At 42.7% G+C, this 19,805-nt stretch overlaps 2 protein-coding genes across 3 annotated transcripts; one reads left to right on the forward strand and one right to left on the reverse strand.

The window, feature by feature from the left end:
* Nucleotides 1–5,614: 5,614 nt before the first annotated feature.
* Nucleotides 5,615–7,764, reverse strand: hoxb13a (homeobox B13a). Its single transcript, XM_053851818.1, has 2 exons — nucleotides 6,881–7,764; nucleotides 5,615–6,158 (listed from the first exon to the last, which is right to left on the reverse strand). The coding sequence occupies exons 1-2, from the start codon at nucleotides 7,584–7,586 to the stop codon at nucleotides 5,914–5,916; spliced, it is 951 nt and encodes a 316-aa protein (XP_053707793.1). The 5' UTR covers nucleotides 7,587–7,764; the 3' UTR covers nucleotides 5,615–5,913.
* Nucleotides 7,765–13,884: 6,120 nt separating this feature from the next.
* eve1 (even-skipped-like1) lies at nucleotides 13,885–19,394 on the forward strand. 2 transcript variants are annotated; one of them, XM_053851223.1, is made up of 3 exons: nucleotides 13,885–14,101; nucleotides 14,351–14,550; nucleotides 18,542–19,394. In XM_053851223.1, coding segments are annotated over exons 1-3 (654 nt in total). In that variant the 5' UTR covers nucleotides 13,885–14,100; the 3' UTR covers nucleotides 18,995–19,394. The 2 variants fall into 2 exon arrangements, with proteins under 2 accessions (XP_053707198.1, XP_053707197.1); XM_053851222.1 differs by having other exon boundaries at nucleotides 13,885–14,097; nucleotides 18,542–19,391.
* The last annotated feature ends 411 nt before the right edge of the window (nucleotides 19,395–19,805 follow it).

Genomic DNA, 19,805 nt, shown 5'->3' on the forward strand with positions numbered 1-19,805 from the left:
TCAATATATTCAAAGACATTCTGTCCTTTAGTAGTCAATGTATAGTGGTTGGAACATCCCAAAACTTTCCCAGGCCAATTTGGGCGACCAGAGCAGACAGGGACCAGACTGCTCAGAGTTTATAAGCTGTCTGTCTGTCTCAAGTTCAACAGCAAAAGTCCAACCCATAAAGAGAGGGAGAGCGGGCGAGAGACATGAGAGTGTGTGTGTTTGTCCCCACAAACATCTGAAACACAAACATCTGTGTGCATGTGTGTGTTTAAGTTTATCTATTCTAGTGATTATCAGTATCGTGGAAAACACCCCTTTCAGAGAAGTATGTTGGTTAGACAAGAATCTTCTTGGACGATGACATTTGCAGATGACATTGTGATCTGTGGTGAGAACAGGGACCAAGTGGAAGATAAGATAGAGAGGTGGAGGTTTGCCTTAGAAAGGAGAGGATACACGTGTGTGAACAAGAGGGAGCCAAGTGGACAGGTGATGTTACAGGATGCAGAGATAAAGAAGGTGGAGGATTTGAAGTACTGAGGATCAACTGTCCAGGGTGATGGAGAGTGTGAGGAAGAGGTGAAGAAGCGGGTGCAGGCAGGATGGAATCATTGGAGAAAAGTGTCAGGTGTGATGTGTGACAAAAGGGTGTCGGCAAGGATGAAAGTGTCCAAAAGGGTGGTGAGGCCAGCAATGTTGTATGGTTTGGAAACAGTGGCACTGAGGAAAAGACAGGAGGCAGAGCTGGAGGTAGCAGAGATGAAGATGCTGAGCTTCTCTCCTTGAGTGAGCAGGATGATGATAGGATCAGAGGGACAGCACATGTGCTCCCTATGTGGGACCCTTATACGCTTATGTGGGGTGTGGTCTCACACAAAAGGGACCAGCTTCTAAGTGTGAGTTGTTCACCATGGATTTCAGTCACTCAAACAATTTTGGTGCCCTCAGATCTATGAGTTGTTCTATGATCTATGTTGTTTCTTAACGCAGAGGACAGTCTCCTTCCTTGACCAGCCCTCTTGTTGCCATAGGTCAATGCTTGGTGTCTTGAATACAGTTGGATACCACGATATTCCTGCCTCCCCCCGGTCAGTTTCATCCTCTACATCTCCCTCCTCCCAACCTGCCATCTGAGCCCTGCTCCCAGGCCGCCTTCTCATCAACAAACAGCCTTGTTTACTACGTCGCAGGGAATCAAATGGCAAGAATTAATCTTGGCGAACAGCATTATGGCGAATAATACTGTTCAAATAAAATTCTAAAACCCTGCAATTCCTAGCATGAACAGTGAAATGCTAAGCAATGACGACCAACAGAGAAACACGATCAGGCCTGTTACTGCCAGATTTTCTGTCATCCTGAAATGTGTCCAACAGGTGCCATCAAACAGGAACCGTCAGCGACCACCACTATTCAGTTATGTGCTACCACCCCTTCCAACAACAAAATGTGCATCTCAAAGGATGGACGGACATGACTAGACAACTTAAGTGATGAATGTTGACTGGACTGGATTAGGGATGGGCGATAACTTATCGTACACAATATACCGGCAAACACAATCTCCACCATGACAATTCTGCATCTCACCATAAATTCCATAAACACGGGACACACTCGCTGCATTGGACCTGCACACGTGAACACGATGGAGCCGCCATCAGTTAGGGACCGTCAACAAATTCTAAAGCGCTCAAAGTATTGAAATTGGCAAAGAAAAAGAAGCATTTTAGGAGAGAGAATTGTGAAAGGTTTTTCATCACACAAGTCAAAGGACTGACAGTTTGGATCATGATTTGGAAAATAGAATATGACTACTATTTATTTGAGATACAGCAGACGGAGGGCTCAATTTAACCCCTAAATAAAATGACCAGGTTCTACGAGAAACATTGAGTTTCTCATCTCTACACTTAACTGTTATACTTAGACATAAACAAATAATGATGTTGGAGACTCCAGTAATAATTTTATTCATCATGAATAATAATTTTCATCATGAAACAGTTTCAAGAGAGACTGTAGTGTACAACACATGGAATAGAATGAAAACATTCATTTATCGTGATCACTTTTTTTGTCCATATCGCCCAACCCTAGACTGGAAGGACTGGACCAGACTAAAACACAAAGTATGACAGTCAACTAACATGACAAACATAACTAGCAACATAACATGGCGTAATTTCGCATGACTGAATAGAACTCAGCATTGCTGAGTGTGTGTCCTGTTACTTCAGTGCAAGCAGAGCTGTATGTGTGTGCAAGTGTGTCTGTCCATGTGGAGGTGCGTATGGGTGAGTGCGCGACAGTCCAACAGATATTTGTGAGTAAATAAATACAAGCTTTTACTACCTTTTGAGTCTGTTGCTTATAAAATGTGGAACATTTTCGCGTACAGTATCTGAACACCAACCAGACTGAATGCTTGCGGACATAACAATAATAAATAATATTATTTTCATCAATAGAATCACCTCTTCTCTTTATCTGACCATGCTCTTGTAAGCGTGTTCACTGGACCGCTCTCCCTCCTCCTCCCTTCACCCCCTTCCTCTTGTTACTCATCTTCGTGTCTCTGGTATTTGGATAAAAGGACTGCAGCATTTTTATGAGTGAAAAGCTTGCATCAGTCTTGCTGATGTTAGAGGGGGAGGGGAGAGAGTGGGCAATAAAGGCAGACCACTGAACACGCCACCAGTTGTCAAGTTCTCTGTGATTCTTCACGCACAGAAGCATTCGGAAAGTCACGCATTCACAATCTTCAAGAGAAAATACCTTAAAAAAATAACACACGATAATAACGTCTTCATTTAAGGTTAATTGAATGACATTTACTTTTGATTCAAAATATCAAACCACCTTTAACTGAGGAAATGAAAATGAAATAGTCATCATCATAGAAGCTTGTGACTTCACGAGGTGAGTAATATTGTCTGTAATGCAGCAGGGTTTGATTCTGGAGTCTTGTACAACGTCCTGTTGAAATGCTGTGTTTCCGTTCCAGGAATGCAAAAAAATATGGCATCAAATTCTATTTCCAAAATTATCTTGTGACGTATCTGGAGGAACCGAATGCAAACACTGTTGTGCAGTGGAGAAAGGCAATATTAAAGAATAATGTGCGATCTGTTAATATTTTTGGAGGAAGAAGAACAGGTTCATGTAAACTGAGGAGATTTTCAAATTATTTTAATAATATTATATATTATTATAGTTATTTCATGGTGCATTGGAGAGGAAACTAACCAGGAATGATGCCTGGAAAGCAGAGTGACATCGCCTTAAAAGTGTATCATCCATGTTGTCCCAGACATACTTCCCACTCCCGCTATCTTGCAGCGCTCCACATGTCCTCTGGAAGGGACACGCTGAAACACTCCTACGCTATTGCCCAGTGGCCGTCAGTGAAGGTTGATGCCATTCGAGCAAGTGCTCAGAACAGTGGCCTAGACCATGACTGCTGCCGTTAGTAACAACATGTAAAAAGTTTGTGCCAATTACTCAGTTGAATGCATGTTCAGTAAGCTAAGCTAAGCTAAGCTCCCTGATCTCTGAATTTCCTCCATTGACTTTGATGCATTGCGGGAATGGCTCGCCCCGCTTCCAAAATGGCCGCCCGACAGGCACATCGCTTCAAAGGCAGACAGTGATCATTGAGGTGCCTTTGTATGCAAGATCTATGTAACATTGTTTGCATTTACCGACAACCCACATGCGCATTTGTATTTCATAAGGACGTAAAGGTATGAAACTCAGCAGTTTCTGTCGTGGTTTTGCTCGGATCTGAGTGTTTTTATTCATGTGCATGAAAGCACATAAAAATGGCTTTTTCATGATTCCATCTCGATTAATACATTTTACGTGGCCAATGCAGGAATCTGTGAATGGCAGGTTAATGTGCATGTGCACGGACCTCTAGCGCAGGACACCACTGAATATTCCTTAATGTCTGTAGTCCCGCGATAATGAGACACATTTTCTCAGGTGTTCAAGGGAATGTAAAGAAAAAATAATATATAACTTTTTAATGTGACCTCTTGCACGAGTTAACAAATATATATTCGTGGCCAAAGAACAAATTGGCTTGAGACCAGGTAATGATTGTTTCAGGTAGTTTTTCATTTTATTTACGAAGAACACTTTTTTTCAAAGAGCTTCTGAAGCGCAGGAGATGGTGCTTTAAGATATGTAGAAGGAAACAAGTGGCAGGAGCTGGCTGGACCACCAGCAAGAAAGCTACACTTGGTGGGGGCCAGCTGACTAGACAGTGTGTGAGAAGGCAGCCCAGTAGCAAGTACAGTGGTACCTCTGTTCTCGACCACAATCCGTCCCAGACGAGTGTTCGAGAAGCGATTTGTTCGAAATCTGAATGGATTTTTCCCATGACAATGAATGGAAAAAGAACTAATGCGTTCCAAGCCTTAAAATAGTCTTTTGTAGGAGTGAATGTAGAGTGTCTGCTGCAGGTGCGCTGTTCCTCTATGTGTGTGGCCGCTGCATGTGGGAGGGGTTGCCGAGTGAGTGACGTCTCTCCAGAAGTGAAGAGGTGCCCGGTGCGTGTCCAGCTCTGAATGTCCGCTTCTGTGCAGTTTGGCTGTGACAAAGTCATAAACCAAGTCACGCTCTGTCCCAGACTCGCCTCATCCCTGTCCCAGCTCCAGCCCACAACAGGACATCAAACCCTGGAGTGAGCGCTCCAGCACCTCCCCTGTGACACTCTACCACGGAGTGCGGAGACAGGAAAGGTTTTACACCTCAATATGAAGAAAAAACAGCCAGTAAATGTAGCTAACGGGACACGTCTGCATACAGAGGCTGCGTTATACACAATAACAAAGCGTGTCGTGGGTCAGCTGACCAGTCCACGCACGCATGTTTTTCATTACGTTATGAGTTCTGGATTTTCGTTCGAAATCCGAAGCAAAAAAATCTCGAAATTTTTGTTCGAACTCTGATTTGTTTTAAGTCCAGGACGTTCGAAAAACCGAGGCACCACTGTAGTAAGTAAGCGCAGTCCGCTAGGGGGCGGAGTATTGGGCATTGAGCATTGCAAATCTATTGGTTTGTGAGACGAATAAACATAATGAATGTCATTTCAATATTTTATTTTGGCACCCACACATGTATTCCATCAGCTCTGAGATCATCTGAATTCGTTTGGCCTGTTGTTTCCGATGTTTTTTTAAAGTATATTTGCTCATCTGAGCAGTTCGTGTGATTGTAAATGTGTATGTAAGAGAAACAGACAGACAGCCAGTCAAACTTAGAAGAAAAGACGACCTTGACCTTCAGAGTCAAACGACAGCTTCCTCTATGAAAGATTTAACAAGAGCTGAGCTTTGTCTGGTTTCCCTCTCTCTCCCTCACACACACACCTTCACTGTGGCCTATGTGTGATCAAAGGTCCTTTTTTTTTTAGTCTTCTCGTGTGGTGGTGTCAATATTATATCAGTAAAACGAACTTATTTTATGCCACACTTATTCTCAGAGGTGTCTAAACTAAAGTGTAAAGTTGGAAGAGTGAAATATTTTTTTTTCTGTCGAAAAACAAGTACAACTATTATCGCACATGAAGGACAATGGGAAACTTTATTTTCGTATTACATTGCCCAAAGCTGGTTGGATGTTGTTTGGAACCAAAATACTGCAACCACAGAAGGAGCACCGTCACCAGCAGCTTGTAGGAAGATCATGAAAGAATGTAAGCGGACAGACTTTCTTTGCTGAGTTACATGCGGTATAAACACGACAGAAAGGTACTGCGATCAAGGGCGCACAGACAACAAGACAGACGTAGACGCAGGCGGGGAAATTGAATGTACAGTACATTATAATGACATACTTATGCTCGGATTCTGTCCCTGTCCCTTCAAATCTTGAAGGACACGCACGGTCTAAAAATGTCTCTCCTCACAGCGGCTACGGCGCGCTGCTCTTCACTTTGGCCACAAACTTCTTCTCCTTCACCCTGCGGTTCTGGAACCAGATGGTGATCTGTCGCTCGGACAGATTGGTCACGGCCGAGATCTTCCTCCGCTTGTCCTTGGTGATAAACTTGTTGGCAGTGTACTCTTTCTCCAACTCCTTCAGTTGGACTTTAGTGTACGGGATCCGCTTCTTTCTGCCGCGGCGGAACGGACCGTCATGCTGGTGAGCGACGACGTCTGCGGGAAAGAACCACGTCCGGTTAGAAATTAATTCACCCACCTCAAGTCCGGTGATATACGTAAACTAGAGATACTCCTTGAACAATTGCTTTTCAGCAAAGGTTACGAGAAACTCAGACAACTGCCTGATATACAATGCAATTTAAAAGGAACGACCGTTGCATCTCATTTTATTATTCCGAGATTACACCTCGAACATAAAAGGCTATTATCATTGTTGTTTTTATTGTTATTATTATTATTATTATTATGATTATTTGTAGTAGTAGTAGCATTAGTAGTAGTAGTATTGCTGGTGTAAAAAGTAGGTTCATCCCCACGTGAATATATATATATATATATATATATATATATATACAATTACAATGACAGCTCTTTACTATCCTGCGTTTATATATTTATTCGCACAGTAAAATGGCGTGCTTGAGTTAGCGCCAGCACACAAGGCCCAGCAAGACATATGTGGTTCTAGCAACAAAAAAAACTTGTGACAAAAAAAATATATAGTGTTATGATTATCATTGTTATTATTATTATTTTCTTGATATAATTTTCAGTCTATGAATTGATAATATTAATGGTTCTAGCAGCGTGTTGCAAATTTAGAAGGAGAAATTGATGCATTATTGTTGTTATTATTACTGTTATTATAATTTTAATATACAAATTTGAGTCTATGAATTGATAATATTGAAGAGGAAGAAAGAGTTTGCGCTCACCAGCCAGCGCAGACTTCCAGAGATGTCCGGCCTGCCCCTGGTCCTTTGAGCAGTACATCTGTCCTCCCCAACCGTTGGTCAGAGCCCAGGGCTGGTAGCTGTCTATGGGCAGCAGCGTGTCGTGTCGAGCCTCCGTAGCTCCCAGAGTTTGGACCACCGACACGTCCAGGTAGCTGCCCATGGACTGGTACGGGCTCGGGTAACCGTGGTAGAAAGCCAGCTCTTTGGTCCGGTGGTTCGAATAATCGTCCGCACTGACCGTGGTGTCCATGTACTGCGGGCTGAGTGTTGCTCCTGCCGCCTGGGTGCAGGATTTCAGAGACCCCCGACCCATTCTGCAGGGGTAGTACCCATTACTGAAGTAGCTGTAAGGTAGCGTGGTTGCGGAGGAGCTCTGCGCTGGCATGGCCGCAGCCGAGCACGGTCCTGCGGGGCATTGCTTGCCAGAGGACTCGCCGGACCCGGAGGCGGACACGTCCACAGCGGAGTAGCCGGTGGCAGGGTGGACCAGTCCTGACGCGTGGCTGCCCAGAGCAGCCGCGGCCGCCGAGTGCGCCATGATGCTGCGACACTGACTTGCGGCGGAGAAGTTGCCACTGCCCACCAGACCTTCCATGTTCTTGTTCAGATCGTCCAAATTATTGTCATACACGAGCATCAGCGCGTCCACTGGCCAGCGAGGGTTGAGGACCAGAGAGGCGGTCATAGGCACTTCTGTTACGGCCTTCTTAGATGGCACCCGTGCACAGTTTAGAGACGGTCCTTACGCGCAGTCCTGATCATCCCACTGGTGACCGCTTAGGCATCCTGACGGCTCGTCCACTTGGAGGAAAAGACCACCAGAGAGGGACCGAACCTGTGTTAGATCTGCTGCCATTGCGAAGGGAGTGGAGCGTGTGTGTCCATTGGATGACAAAGACTGGTCACGTGACGGGAGAAGACTTGACTCTGTCAATCGGTGATGTTTAAGAACCTCCAGATTTTGATATCAGCGAAACGCAAACCTTCATTTTAATCTCGCCGAACCATTTAGCGCTGAACAAAACGTACCTAATTTTTAAGGTGGTTCGAGCCTCCCTCCCCAGTTCCCTGTTACTTCTATTTAACGATGGAAATAAAATGACCTTTACATTTTTACATATAAAAAAAAAGAATATCACTCCTGCCAATGCGCAATATTAAAAGAGATGGACGCCTCTTTTTTAAAGGTTCCTGCTTGGCGTCAAAATAGGTTATTAGAATTATAAAGCTCTGGCTTTATACTCCGCATTTAAGCTGCGGAGGAATTATTAAAATGAAAATGTAGCTTTACTTATAATGTCAAGTTTTGAAACATCCGTACATACATACATTCACACACAATCATAACGCGCATGGGCATTACTTTCCATGTTAATTTTGTTCTGAATCTCATTAAGGGTGTTTTAATTTGAGACATTTTGTTGCTGACCATGAACAATATAGGAGCTGTGTCACCATCGACTTCATCTGGTTCCTTCAGCTTTTGTCCTTGGCCTGTGCCTATCTTGTGTATCATCCCTTGTCTCACACCTTGTCTCACCACACTACTCAAAACACTCAAGTTATTATGGGCGACCTACCTATATTATTATTATTGTTGGGAGTGTATTTCCTTAGTTATATTGTGCCCTCGTTTTGATATGAATATGATTGATGAAGAGAGGAATTGCGCATGTGCAGTATATAAATGACAAAGAGATTTAAACTCTAATCTACTCCAAAACCGACCAATTGTCATGAATTCCCATATTTAAATAAGAAATGTTGAGAAAAACCAATATAACCATCTGAAGTTTAAGCATTCATTTCATTCATTTTTGCTGAAAAGTTCAAGAGAGCTCAGTTGTGTTGACGCACAATGACGCAGTGTTCAAACACGCGCGCACACACGAAGGTCAAGTTGAACTCTTGGGTGGGGGCCGGGAGGTGGAGGGACACGCGGGTGGTGCGAGCTCGAGTTCAAGGCCGCACACCACGAACTGCCATGTGCGAACCGCCATTCACGCCTCGCACGGACCAGCGGGAAAAGTCGAACCAGTCCAGAAAATAACGACGTCATTCAATGACCACCAGTGGAGGTTTGTTCATGGGTGAGAATCACTACTATTACTACTGTCTTCGGTCCAGTATGTGAAGACAACCGTGCCCGGCAGTTACAGTACATTAATATCCTTGTTTGTGAAGTGTAGTAACATCTGCTTTCATCCAGTTTTCCTGCTAATACTAAAGTACTATTTTATATTTGTGCGCTGATGCTGATCATGACAGTTATTACTATACAGTATATATGTGTACAGTATGTATTTTAAAATGGTCTCTGCTAATGGAATTTTCGTGCGTCATTCATTAAGTCGTCCACATCACCAGCCTAAAGATGTGATCTTCATGTTTTGAAAATGGATGAAAGTAATGAAAGTCAACTTATTATTTTTTCCCTTGCACATTTGTTGAATATATAAAGCCGCTTTTATTTTGACTAAGGTTTATTTATGACCTCCCTGGAGGAAGTTATGCTTTCAACAGCGTTGGTTTGTCTGTCGGCGTCTTGTCAAATAACTTGACAAGTCACGGGCGGATTTGGATAAAATTGAAAGTGTGGCTAGGGACAAATGGCTGAATTTTGGGAATGATCCGGATCACCTCCTGGGTCCAGTTTTTAAAGGACTGTTTAAGGATTTGGGTAATTCTTCTTTAACGATAGTTTGTCATGGCAGGATTTTGGGGGGTTTCAAAGCGTAACAGAACGATTCTGAGAGACACGTGACACTGAAAATTGAAATGTTCATATATAATGCTGCCGCTTCATCTTCATTTGGATACATTAAAAGTGAAGTATTTGTTCTGTTTTTTTCTACATATATATCCAAATGTATTCTTAAGACATTATTATTATTATTATTATTATTATTATTATTATTATTATTATTATTATTATTAAAAATAATAATAATAATAATCTGATTTTATTTCTCAACAGGTTGCAAGTTATCAGACTTTAAATTGAATTATGTTTTCCGTAAACATATGAAGAATAATAATACGTTTTATTAATGCACTATTATTGTTTTTGTTTTGTTTTGTTTTTTTTCTCAAACGTGGAATTTTGTTCGTGTGCCACGCAAAACCAAAAAGACTTTCGGTACATCATGGTTGTCCAACACTGAATGTCGATGATGCAGTCACAAATTTCAGTAAAGAAGGAAGAAGAGGAAATTCAGCAGCACCCGTTGATTTGCTGCTTCAACACTGGGAAAATTATATATATATATATATATATATATATATATATATATATATATATATATATATATATATATATATATATATATATATATATATATATATATATATATATATATATATATATATATATATATATATATTTCTGTGCAAGTGCAAAGTGAAACTGTGTAATTTTCTTCTCACTGACGCAATGCCAATGTTCGGCAGTAGATGGAGGTAAGCGAGAGGCGCGCACCTTGTGAGTCGACGGCGGACGCACGGTGAGGGCACGGGTATTTGTCTGGGTAGAAAGTGCTCACCATGTTAAAGGAAAACTTAGTGTAGTGTATGCTACTTTTCACCTTCAAAGTGAAGAATGATCAGAACATAACATTTATTTTTCAAACCTAAAATGTAGTCTTGAGTCTTGAGCTTACATTGACATGCGGCTTTCATTGAGGACACACTTGGCACTTCAGGAACCCATCAGTACCATAGAAAAACGCAATACAAGAAGGTGTCAAAATGTCACATTTACTTAATGAAGAACTTCACAGATCCTCACTCAGGCAGGTGAGCTTGCTTTGTGGGCTCACATATACACCTCTAGAGATTATTAGAGTGCATTCAATATGAGTTCCAAACGCACAACCTAAGATCCACAAGGTTTCAAATATCAATGCGGCAGTTCTACACTCACCAACCAGTCAGGCAACCATGAATATTAAAACAAAAACTACATAAAAAATTTTGACTTTGACTTTGCCACACTATCAGATGTCAAATCCACAACTTGGATGGCAGAAACCATAAGTGCAGATTTAGAGGCTTGATGTGCCTGATGTTTGTTCTGTGTTGTTTTTACAGGGCCTCACAACAAGTGACGTGGTGTGTTGATGTTGAATGTGTGCTTGTAGTAAACCCCACTAATGTGTGATAATGACTGTTAAGTCAAGGAACACTTGTAATCAGAACTGAGGCGTGTAATTTGCTATAAAGCCTGCGTAAGTGAAAGCAGAGGCAAGGCATGTGGTGTGTGGTGTTCTTTCATTTGGCCAGAAGAGGACGGGATTGCTGGTAACTACAGGGTCCAAACCGTATTCACAGTCATTCCAGCAAAGAAAAGTCAGAGGGATGTAGCATTGAGTTTCAGTGGTGACAGCAAGATAATAACAATAGAAGTTACCATCAAAAGTTTTCCATTCTAAGGTAATTTTGTCACTTCCAAGATCATATGTTGTTGTCTTACACTACTACTTTGGCTCACTTTTAGTCTCTGTCCGGCACTCTGTGACCGCGGTTACATGCAGCTTGTAGCTCAACTAAGGCAAGAGATCAATGAAGCTGCAAAGTCTGCCTCATGTTCTTCTTTACTTCCACTGTGTAGCTGAAGCTCGCACAGTTGCACATCACCTAGTCCGGTCACAGTCGAGCTACTCGGCTTAGTCGAGCTATTAACAGCATTAACCATGTTGTGTAGTTCGACTACAAGAATTCCCTTCTGACTAAGCTGTTTACATGGCTTTTATAAGTCAGAACATAGCCAGACTAACACAATAATTCGGTCAAGTAACCGCATTCTATGACTCCTATCCTATCTTAAATAACTGAACTGTTTTCACTGACTCTCCTTCCTGGGACGTAGCAGCAGATAAAGGTGAAAACTCAACATTTTAATGATGTTAGATCTCAGTTACGACAGTGCTGATCACAACATTTTACTGGAACACCTTCGCGACTGGGTGGGAACCAAAGAAATCTTTGCCTGAAATCCAGCCTGAAATCTTGAACCTATTTGACTCCTCACTTTCCTTTGACCCAAAACTTATTCATTGATATTTTGCAAGAAATTTATATCACGCCTTCAGCTGTTTCAGAACCTAGCAGCATTGCTTCGAACATCACATCACTGCAGTGCTAGCTTCTCTGCACTGACTCCCTGTCTACTTTAGGATCGACTATACGTTCTTGATAACTTTGAAAGTCTGTCTTGGTCAGGCCCCTGACTACATTGTTGACTCTGTTAGTCCCTCAGCTCCTCAGGTACCTGCTGGTTGTCCCTCAGTCTGGACTTAAATCTAGAGGTGACAGTGTTTTCTGTCAGGATCTGAAATACAACATGCACCACACCTTTAAATCCCTGCTAAACACTCACTTCTATGTAATATCGGTAACAATTTTAGATGGGAGATCCACATGCAGAAGGATATGGGCAGGTTAGTCTCAGGATTGGGATTTGTGGAGCTGGTTGTGGCGGCGAGAGAGGGCATCCAGCTTAGTGTTCTTGGGACCCAGACAAAAGGAAAAGGAGAAACACCCCAGGAAGAGGGCCCAACGAGCCTGGTGCGCGTTCATTCTTTTGTCTTTTGGTTCTTGTGAAGGTCCCGGATGAGGAAAGGTACTGAGGCACCTTCCAAACCGTGTCACCACACCACCACAGCCAAGAGATCTTTGTTGCCTACGTTGTAGTTCTGTTCAGCAGGTGACAACTTAGGGGAGTAGAAAGCACAGGGGTGGATCTTGTTGTCCAGGGCGGAATGCTGGGAGAGGACCGCGCCAATGCCGGTGTCAGATGCATCGACTTCCATGATGAACTGATGAGAAGAACCCTGGTGGACGAGGATGGGAGCCAATGAAAACAGCTGCTTGAGCTTCCGGAAAGCACAGTGTGAGTGTGGGGTCCTCAGGAAAGGTCGCGTAACAGAGGTTAGAGAGGTCAGGGGGTAGCCGACACGACTATAATTTCTAACTAAAACCAACAATAAAACCAAAACTGAAACATTGTTGAAGCATTAGTCAAAACCTGAAACTAACTAGCCAAGCCTCTCAAAAAACTAATGAGTGAGATGCTGACATCTGAGCAACCAAGCCCACTGTCAGAATGAAGGAAATTCTGGCTCAGACTATACTATTCAATGAGAGAAATAATGGCAAAATCTCTATCACTACACTTGTTAATGTTCTTTTTTTCTATTTTGCTCCCATATCCAGGTGCTGAGCTCACAGTTCCCTTCCTCTGTTTGCTGTTCACAATGGCTGGTTTGGGTGTCGGAGATAACCTTTTTTGGTAAATCTGATCTATTGATCAACTTTTTATGGCAATAAAGCGTCAGTCAGTGAGCAGCTTGTTTTCAGGTCTCTAACTCTGGTGAACCCTGGACAAAACTGGACCTGAGCAAATGAATTCATTGAGGCTAAGTGAACGTTCAAAAAATACCTGTTGACAAACAATGCGTTTCTTATGTCTCCGATTAAGAAGCAAACCATTCATTGCTGATTTCTAGTCGTCGCACATCATGAGTCGCTGTGTGACAATGAGCTGCGCGACGGTCAGACAAATAATTATATTATTCAGGCTGTGATGTGTAATAATAACAGGCCGGTTACTCCACCCTCCTGGGCGTCTGTCTGTCTGCCGAGCGTCATCTTTATCATCATCTGGCCCCTGGATTAAGAGGGGCCACCTAACGGTAACATGCTCACCCCCGGTTCAGCACCGTCTTGTTTCTGTTGAACGTTTTGTTTCAAGTTCAAGTGCGAGTTCTAATGCCAGAAAACGTGAACACACGGGTCTGATCGATGATCATGACAGTAAACAGTTCCTGTGTTTCTTGTTATTACTACAGTAATGATGACTTCCAAACATCAAACGGGGTAGCAGCGGGGCGGGCGGCACTCCTGCTCCTGTCTGCTATCCGCCACTTTAATTCTTCATAACAAAAAGAACAAAGGGCCGGACTCAGACCAAAGGATGGATTTCATCCCCTAAACGCTAGTCACACTTCTCGGGGATGCGGCGCCGCGTCGACTCGACAAGCGGTGGTGAGGCGCGCAGAACGGGTCCACGGTCATGAGGGTAAAAACCAAGTTCCTCATCCTCTGGCGGGACAGACTTCGGTAAAGTGTGTGTGTTGTGTGTGTGTGTGTATGTGGACGCTGAGGGAGCACAGCACCGGCAAACGGACTTGTGATGCGTGAGTAAGACTTCATTTTCTATATTATTATTATTATTATTATTATTATTATTATTATTATTATTATTATTATTATTATTATTATTATTATTATCAACAACAACAAACGGTAGGGTAGAATCATTTGTGCCATATATTTCCCTTTTACATTTCAAAATTTCATTTCGCGTTGTTACTCATTTTCAGTCATTATGGGCGTGAAAAAGATCTATATATTACGTACTCGATTTAATTTGAGTCCCTGTCCGCACAGTGTCCGAGAGACGAGAGGCTGCTGTGGCTACCGCCGGTGAGGACAAGCAGCTCATGGACCAAAACCGGCGGCACCGAACGGCGTTTACGCGCGAGCAGCTGGACAGGCTGGAGCACGAATATCGACGGGAAAGCTACGTGTCCAGAGCCCGCAGATGTGAGCTGGCCAGCTCTCTCAACCTACCGGAGACCACGATCAAGGTGAGAAGGTGGCTCGATCTGAGCCGTGGGTATTTCAGATGAACTGTGAAGCCAAGAAAGAAACTGTCACTGTCAATTTAATTTTTAAAGAAGTATAGAAGGAGTGTAAATGAAAGGACAAAGTTAAAAGGTTCTTAGAATTGCAAAAACAATGCAAATACATTTGCAGAATAATTTCATAGCGTATCAATGTATCAAAACCAGAGGAAAAATATCTGACATAACGATTTTATTGAAACTGTTATTTCACATTCAAATTTTATTCAGGACAAAATGTTAATAAACATTTTTATTTAAGATAATTATGTCTTCCTTCGAACAGCTTTGGACAGCAACAGAAAATACTAACAAAATAATGCAGATGCACCTTGACATATGTTCAATGTTATATTCATATTTTAATGCATTTTAGTCATACAAAGGTCCTAAGAACTCAAACTCCAGAATTACATGATGTGAAGTCCTGTTTTTTTTCATATCATGCGGTCCTTGCTTTATTACTAGTTTGTTACACAATCATTCTTACTGTTTACTCCAGCCTCTGTAACAATGCAACTCCAAGATTGTTGAGAGAGGATCGAAGACTCAGGACAATTCCTGTGATTGTGGCTCAGACAGGCATTTCTCATTGTGTGCAGTCAATGTTAACTACTGTTGTGACACAAGAAAAAGGAATACTCTACATTTCCAGGCACCTGGTGCCTGTTACTTACAGAGACCAATCACTCTGATGTTTCCTTCTACCGACTCCCCTGCTTATCGACTCCTTTCACCCACTATTGCCTTCAGGTAAACAGATCTATATGACATATCCAAACAATAACAATACATTGTCTCACATTTAGGGCCAGCTGTAGATTCATTTTCTTCAAACAAATGTCCAGAGTTTGCAGATGTGTTCAATGGGATGTTATAAGGAGGGTATGAAATAGACATAGCGAATATCAACCAGTGCAGTTAGCCAAAAGACACGTCGCTATTATCAAGGAAGAGGAACTATGGCGTCTGCGAGAAAGGGGAGTCACCGCAGTAGAACAATGCAGCAACAACTAGATCATCAGTATGGTGGGAGAACAAGCGTGTGTTTATTGTTGAGAGTGACCGGACCTCACATAATGTGCGCTGAAGTAAATACTAGTTCATCGCCAGCGAGGCGATCGCTATAATGTCATGGTTACTGTTTCAGTACAAATAAAGGATTGAAGGATTTAAGAACGCATGAGCAATATAATATATTGACATAGGTTAACAACTAAAGTACATCATATTCAACCAATGGAAATTGTTTATTTACACTATTACAGAAAAGTTGTGTTGAAAGAAATTAATGTATGTCTGGTACGAGACTTAATTCATCCAAAGAGTCATTTCTGAGGGGTGAGGTGAGTAAGATACTTGTGGTCGGTGAGAACCAGGAACGGGACCTCAGCTCCCTCAAGCAGTGCATCCGCTGTTAGAGGACCGCCACCACAGCCAGAAGTTTGCAAATACCAACGTCGTAGTTCCCTTCAGCTAAGGAGAACTTTCTGGAGTAGGTCCATCGGTGAACCTTGTTGTCCTGGGGCTCTCGCTGGGACAAAATGGCTACCAGCCCAACCCCTGGGGCATCCACCTCCATGATGAACTGGAGACCAGGGTCCGGGCGGTGGTGGGTGCTGACTTGAAGAGCAAGCAGAGCATAAGAACAGGGTTCCAAGAGACAACAAAATAAAAGCATACCAAATGACTGTGACAGAATAACCTCAGAGGCAATGAATCTTTTAAACAAGCATGACATAAATGCATGACAGGAAATACGACTCAAAAGAACAGCACACAGTGAGTGCAGCATCAAAGAAGCGGTATAACTACATTAAATGAAAAACGATGGAGCTCATTTGTGGATTGAAAAGAAAGAGTGTAATTATTAGTTAAACCTGAAACCTTCACATTTTCATACAGGTTTGCTGTGTAGTATATGTTTATTAACTATAACACAGAAAACATTTCCAGCTGAGGTGGCTCGGGCATCTGATCCGGATGCCCCCCTGGACGCCTCCTTGGGGGCGTGTTCCGAGCATGTCCTACCGGGAGGAGACCCCGGGGAAGACCCAGGACTCGCTGGAGAGATGATGTCTCCGGCCTGGCCTGGGAACACCTCGGGATCCCCCGGGAAGAGCTGGAGGAGGTTTGTGCGGATCGGGAAGTTTGGGCTTCCTTGCTCCGAATGCTGCCTCCACGACCCGACCCCGGATAAGCGCAGAAGAAGGTGAAGGTGACGGTGACATACAAACATTATTCAAATAGAATTTTTTACAACGAAAATTGTTTATCTGATCATCACTATATGGCTTGTCTGATAGACGGTTGAGATGTCCCCAGATGGTGATGTAACAAATAGGACAGTACTATCTGTGCAGCTTTACTTAGTCTGTGCTGGGAGCTTTGTCAAACCCAAAAAAGCATGGATACTTTCATTTCATATTTGCCTGCTGAGGCAGCAAAGAAGGTGAATTGGTGCCAGAAAGTGAATGAATGAATATTAGTTAAGTTCTCCCCTGGGACCTGTGCTAATAAATCTCTGCGATTGTCGATTGAACCAGGATGCAAAATAAGGTAGTGACAGCTTTAGCAGCTGGGGCCATCTGATACAGGGGCCCACCAACCCCTAGGCTCCGGTGTTAATACTTTGTAAATGTGCCCACTTCTTTGTTGACTACTGGAGGGTCCTTTATGGCGGCACCGGAATGTGAGATGAAGCCTTGTAAAGAGTGCCACCTGACGTTTTAGAAGCCTCGCCTCCGGGAGATTCTACAAGCTGGTGAAGCGGGTGAGGCAAAAAAGTATCTCAGTATTCACATACTGGCTTCCAGAAGAATATCCTAATCTGTCAACTCTGAATAAAATTCCTTTGCATCTCAGGCTGTTCAAGACAAGGATTGATTGCATCTTATTTCTTTTCAGTGTGACTATGATTCTTGTTTTTAAACGGCTTCTGCATGCGTAAAATTGAGTTGTCAACAGTGTTTGCAAGGTGAAGTGTCACCTCAACGCATTCTCTCTCCCATGGCGTTATGCATTGACATTTGCTTCCTATGTTGACGTGGAGTAGAAACATTTTCTGCCCTACATATAGCATCCTGGACTGAATTGCATTTGACAGGCATCTCACTTGAGTGAGTCTGAAAATCTTTATTGGTTTTGAGACTCGGAAACAAAGTAAAAAACGACAAGGATGGCGAAAGAAATGAAAGACGTTTGAAGGGAGATATCTCAGGAGATGGACGCGCTAGACCTGTTGGAGCAAATGAACATTGACAGATGTGGAGTTTTGGACAGAATCTCCTGCTTACACGACTCCCCTGTGGCAGGGCCTAGTGTACCAGTGAGTCGCGGCTCCACCCCGTCATGTGACTGTTGTGATCGCCACGCCTACCACACTGAGACCAGAATACATGACCATTTAGTCATATTCTATTCTCCAAATCATTATCCAGACTGTCAGTCCTTTGTCTTGTGTGATGAAAAACCTTTCACAATTATCTCTCTCCTAAAATGGCCATTTTTTCATAGCCTTATTGAAGGTTTCATGAAAACTTTGAACGTTTTAGAATTTGTTGATGGTCCCTAACTGATGCCGGGTTGTAGCATGCTCTCACATGCCAACTTAGAAAAAACACGCGTTGGTCCACAACCAAAAATGATGACACATTTCTTCACTTAGAACGGTGTGAGTATGAGCGACATCATGTGGTTTCTCAGTTACACTAACTTGCGCGTTAAATACTTCAACAAGCCCAGCTGCAAATATGCAGCGTGATGTTGTACTTGACAGATGGCGGACATCTGTAACTTCAAGCTGAGCAACATTTGTGGCCTAGTTTTGGAGTGTATACAGTAATAATTTTCTGTTGTTAAAGTGATGATTTTTCTCAGAAAATGAATGCAAACACTTCAAGATGGTCAGTGGATTGTCTGCTTAATGCATTCATTTTCATTATTTTCCATCCAGGTTTGGTTCCAGAACCGCAGAATGAAGGACAAGCGGCATTGCCACACTTTCCTGTGGCCTCTCCCTTTCATGGATCCATTGGGGGCTCTTCTCGTGCGGCAGGGCTCAGTTCCCTCCAGCTTGCCGTACCACTACCTATCATCACAAATAACCCATATGCCCCTACACCACTACTCACCAATCCCCTCCCGGGCTCTCGCAGCTCACAGCCACTACAGCTTCCACCCGAGGCCGCGGAGTGTACTGCACCTATCTCAGTACCTCAACAGAGCAGCGTGGGCTCAGTCTTCAGGGGCTTTGTACACTTTGCCGACTATAGCGCACCCTATTTCCTGTCATTGTCCACTCTGCCCAGAGCAAGTGCTGAAGGTCAGAAGGGAGACTTTCACATCTGGCCAGACACAAGACCACCACCCAGCCCCCAACCCCGGACTCTCAGATGGAGATCATTAAACTGAGGAATCCTTTAAACCATGAGGCTGCTGCAGGAGGGAAGTCTGCTCTTGCCTGCGAGGAGGCGTTATTGAGCCATGGAGATGTTTTGTTCAGTTGGCAGGTATTTTATCAGGTGATAGCTATACCTACAGAGAAGAAGCGAATTTACACATTTTTTTTCCATTTATTGGGTCAATAGAACATATTCTATTGCTTACATCTAACCTAATTTACATCAGATTAAACATGATACTTTTATATTGTAGCACATTGGATTGATTTCGTGCACTTCAAAACATCAAGAGTATATTCTTGATTTTGTAATACTTATTTTTAAACATTGTTAGTTGTCACTGCCTTTCTTTTTCTGCCCGTGGGATTCTGACAAAGAGAAAAATAAAAGTTGAATTAAAACTATCAGCACAGCGTTTGTGTATTTGCATTGTTGGTATACACAACTAGAATGATTAAACTAAGTTAGAGCTATTATGACAACTTCAAATTGTACAGCAATAGCACACACATCTATGACATGCAATGCCGCTCTTGATCCTTTTCACTGCTTTTGTCCTTGCACCTTCTCTTCCTTTAAATGCCATGTGGAAACATTCAAAGGTTTGTCCTTTAAAAGGAAAGCCTAGTTACTGTTGTTTAATTGTTGTTGTGTCTCATGGTACAACGCCATCAAATACAACATGATACAAATTTCAAAATGCAAACAGTGACTCTTATCTAATTCTCTAAGTGAAAGTCAATTATTTGAGCAGTCTGAGCATTTCTGAAGTAACAGGTTTTGTGATTGTTCACCTCATAAGTCAGTCAAGCAGGA

The sequence above is a fragment of the Synchiropus splendidus genome, chromosome 19 (genome assembly GCF_027744825.2).
Source record: "Synchiropus splendidus isolate RoL2022-P1 chromosome 19, RoL_Sspl_1.0, whole genome shotgun sequence".
NCBI classification, from domain to species: domain Eukaryota; kingdom Metazoa; phylum Chordata; class Actinopteri; order Syngnathiformes; family Callionymidae; genus Synchiropus; species Synchiropus splendidus.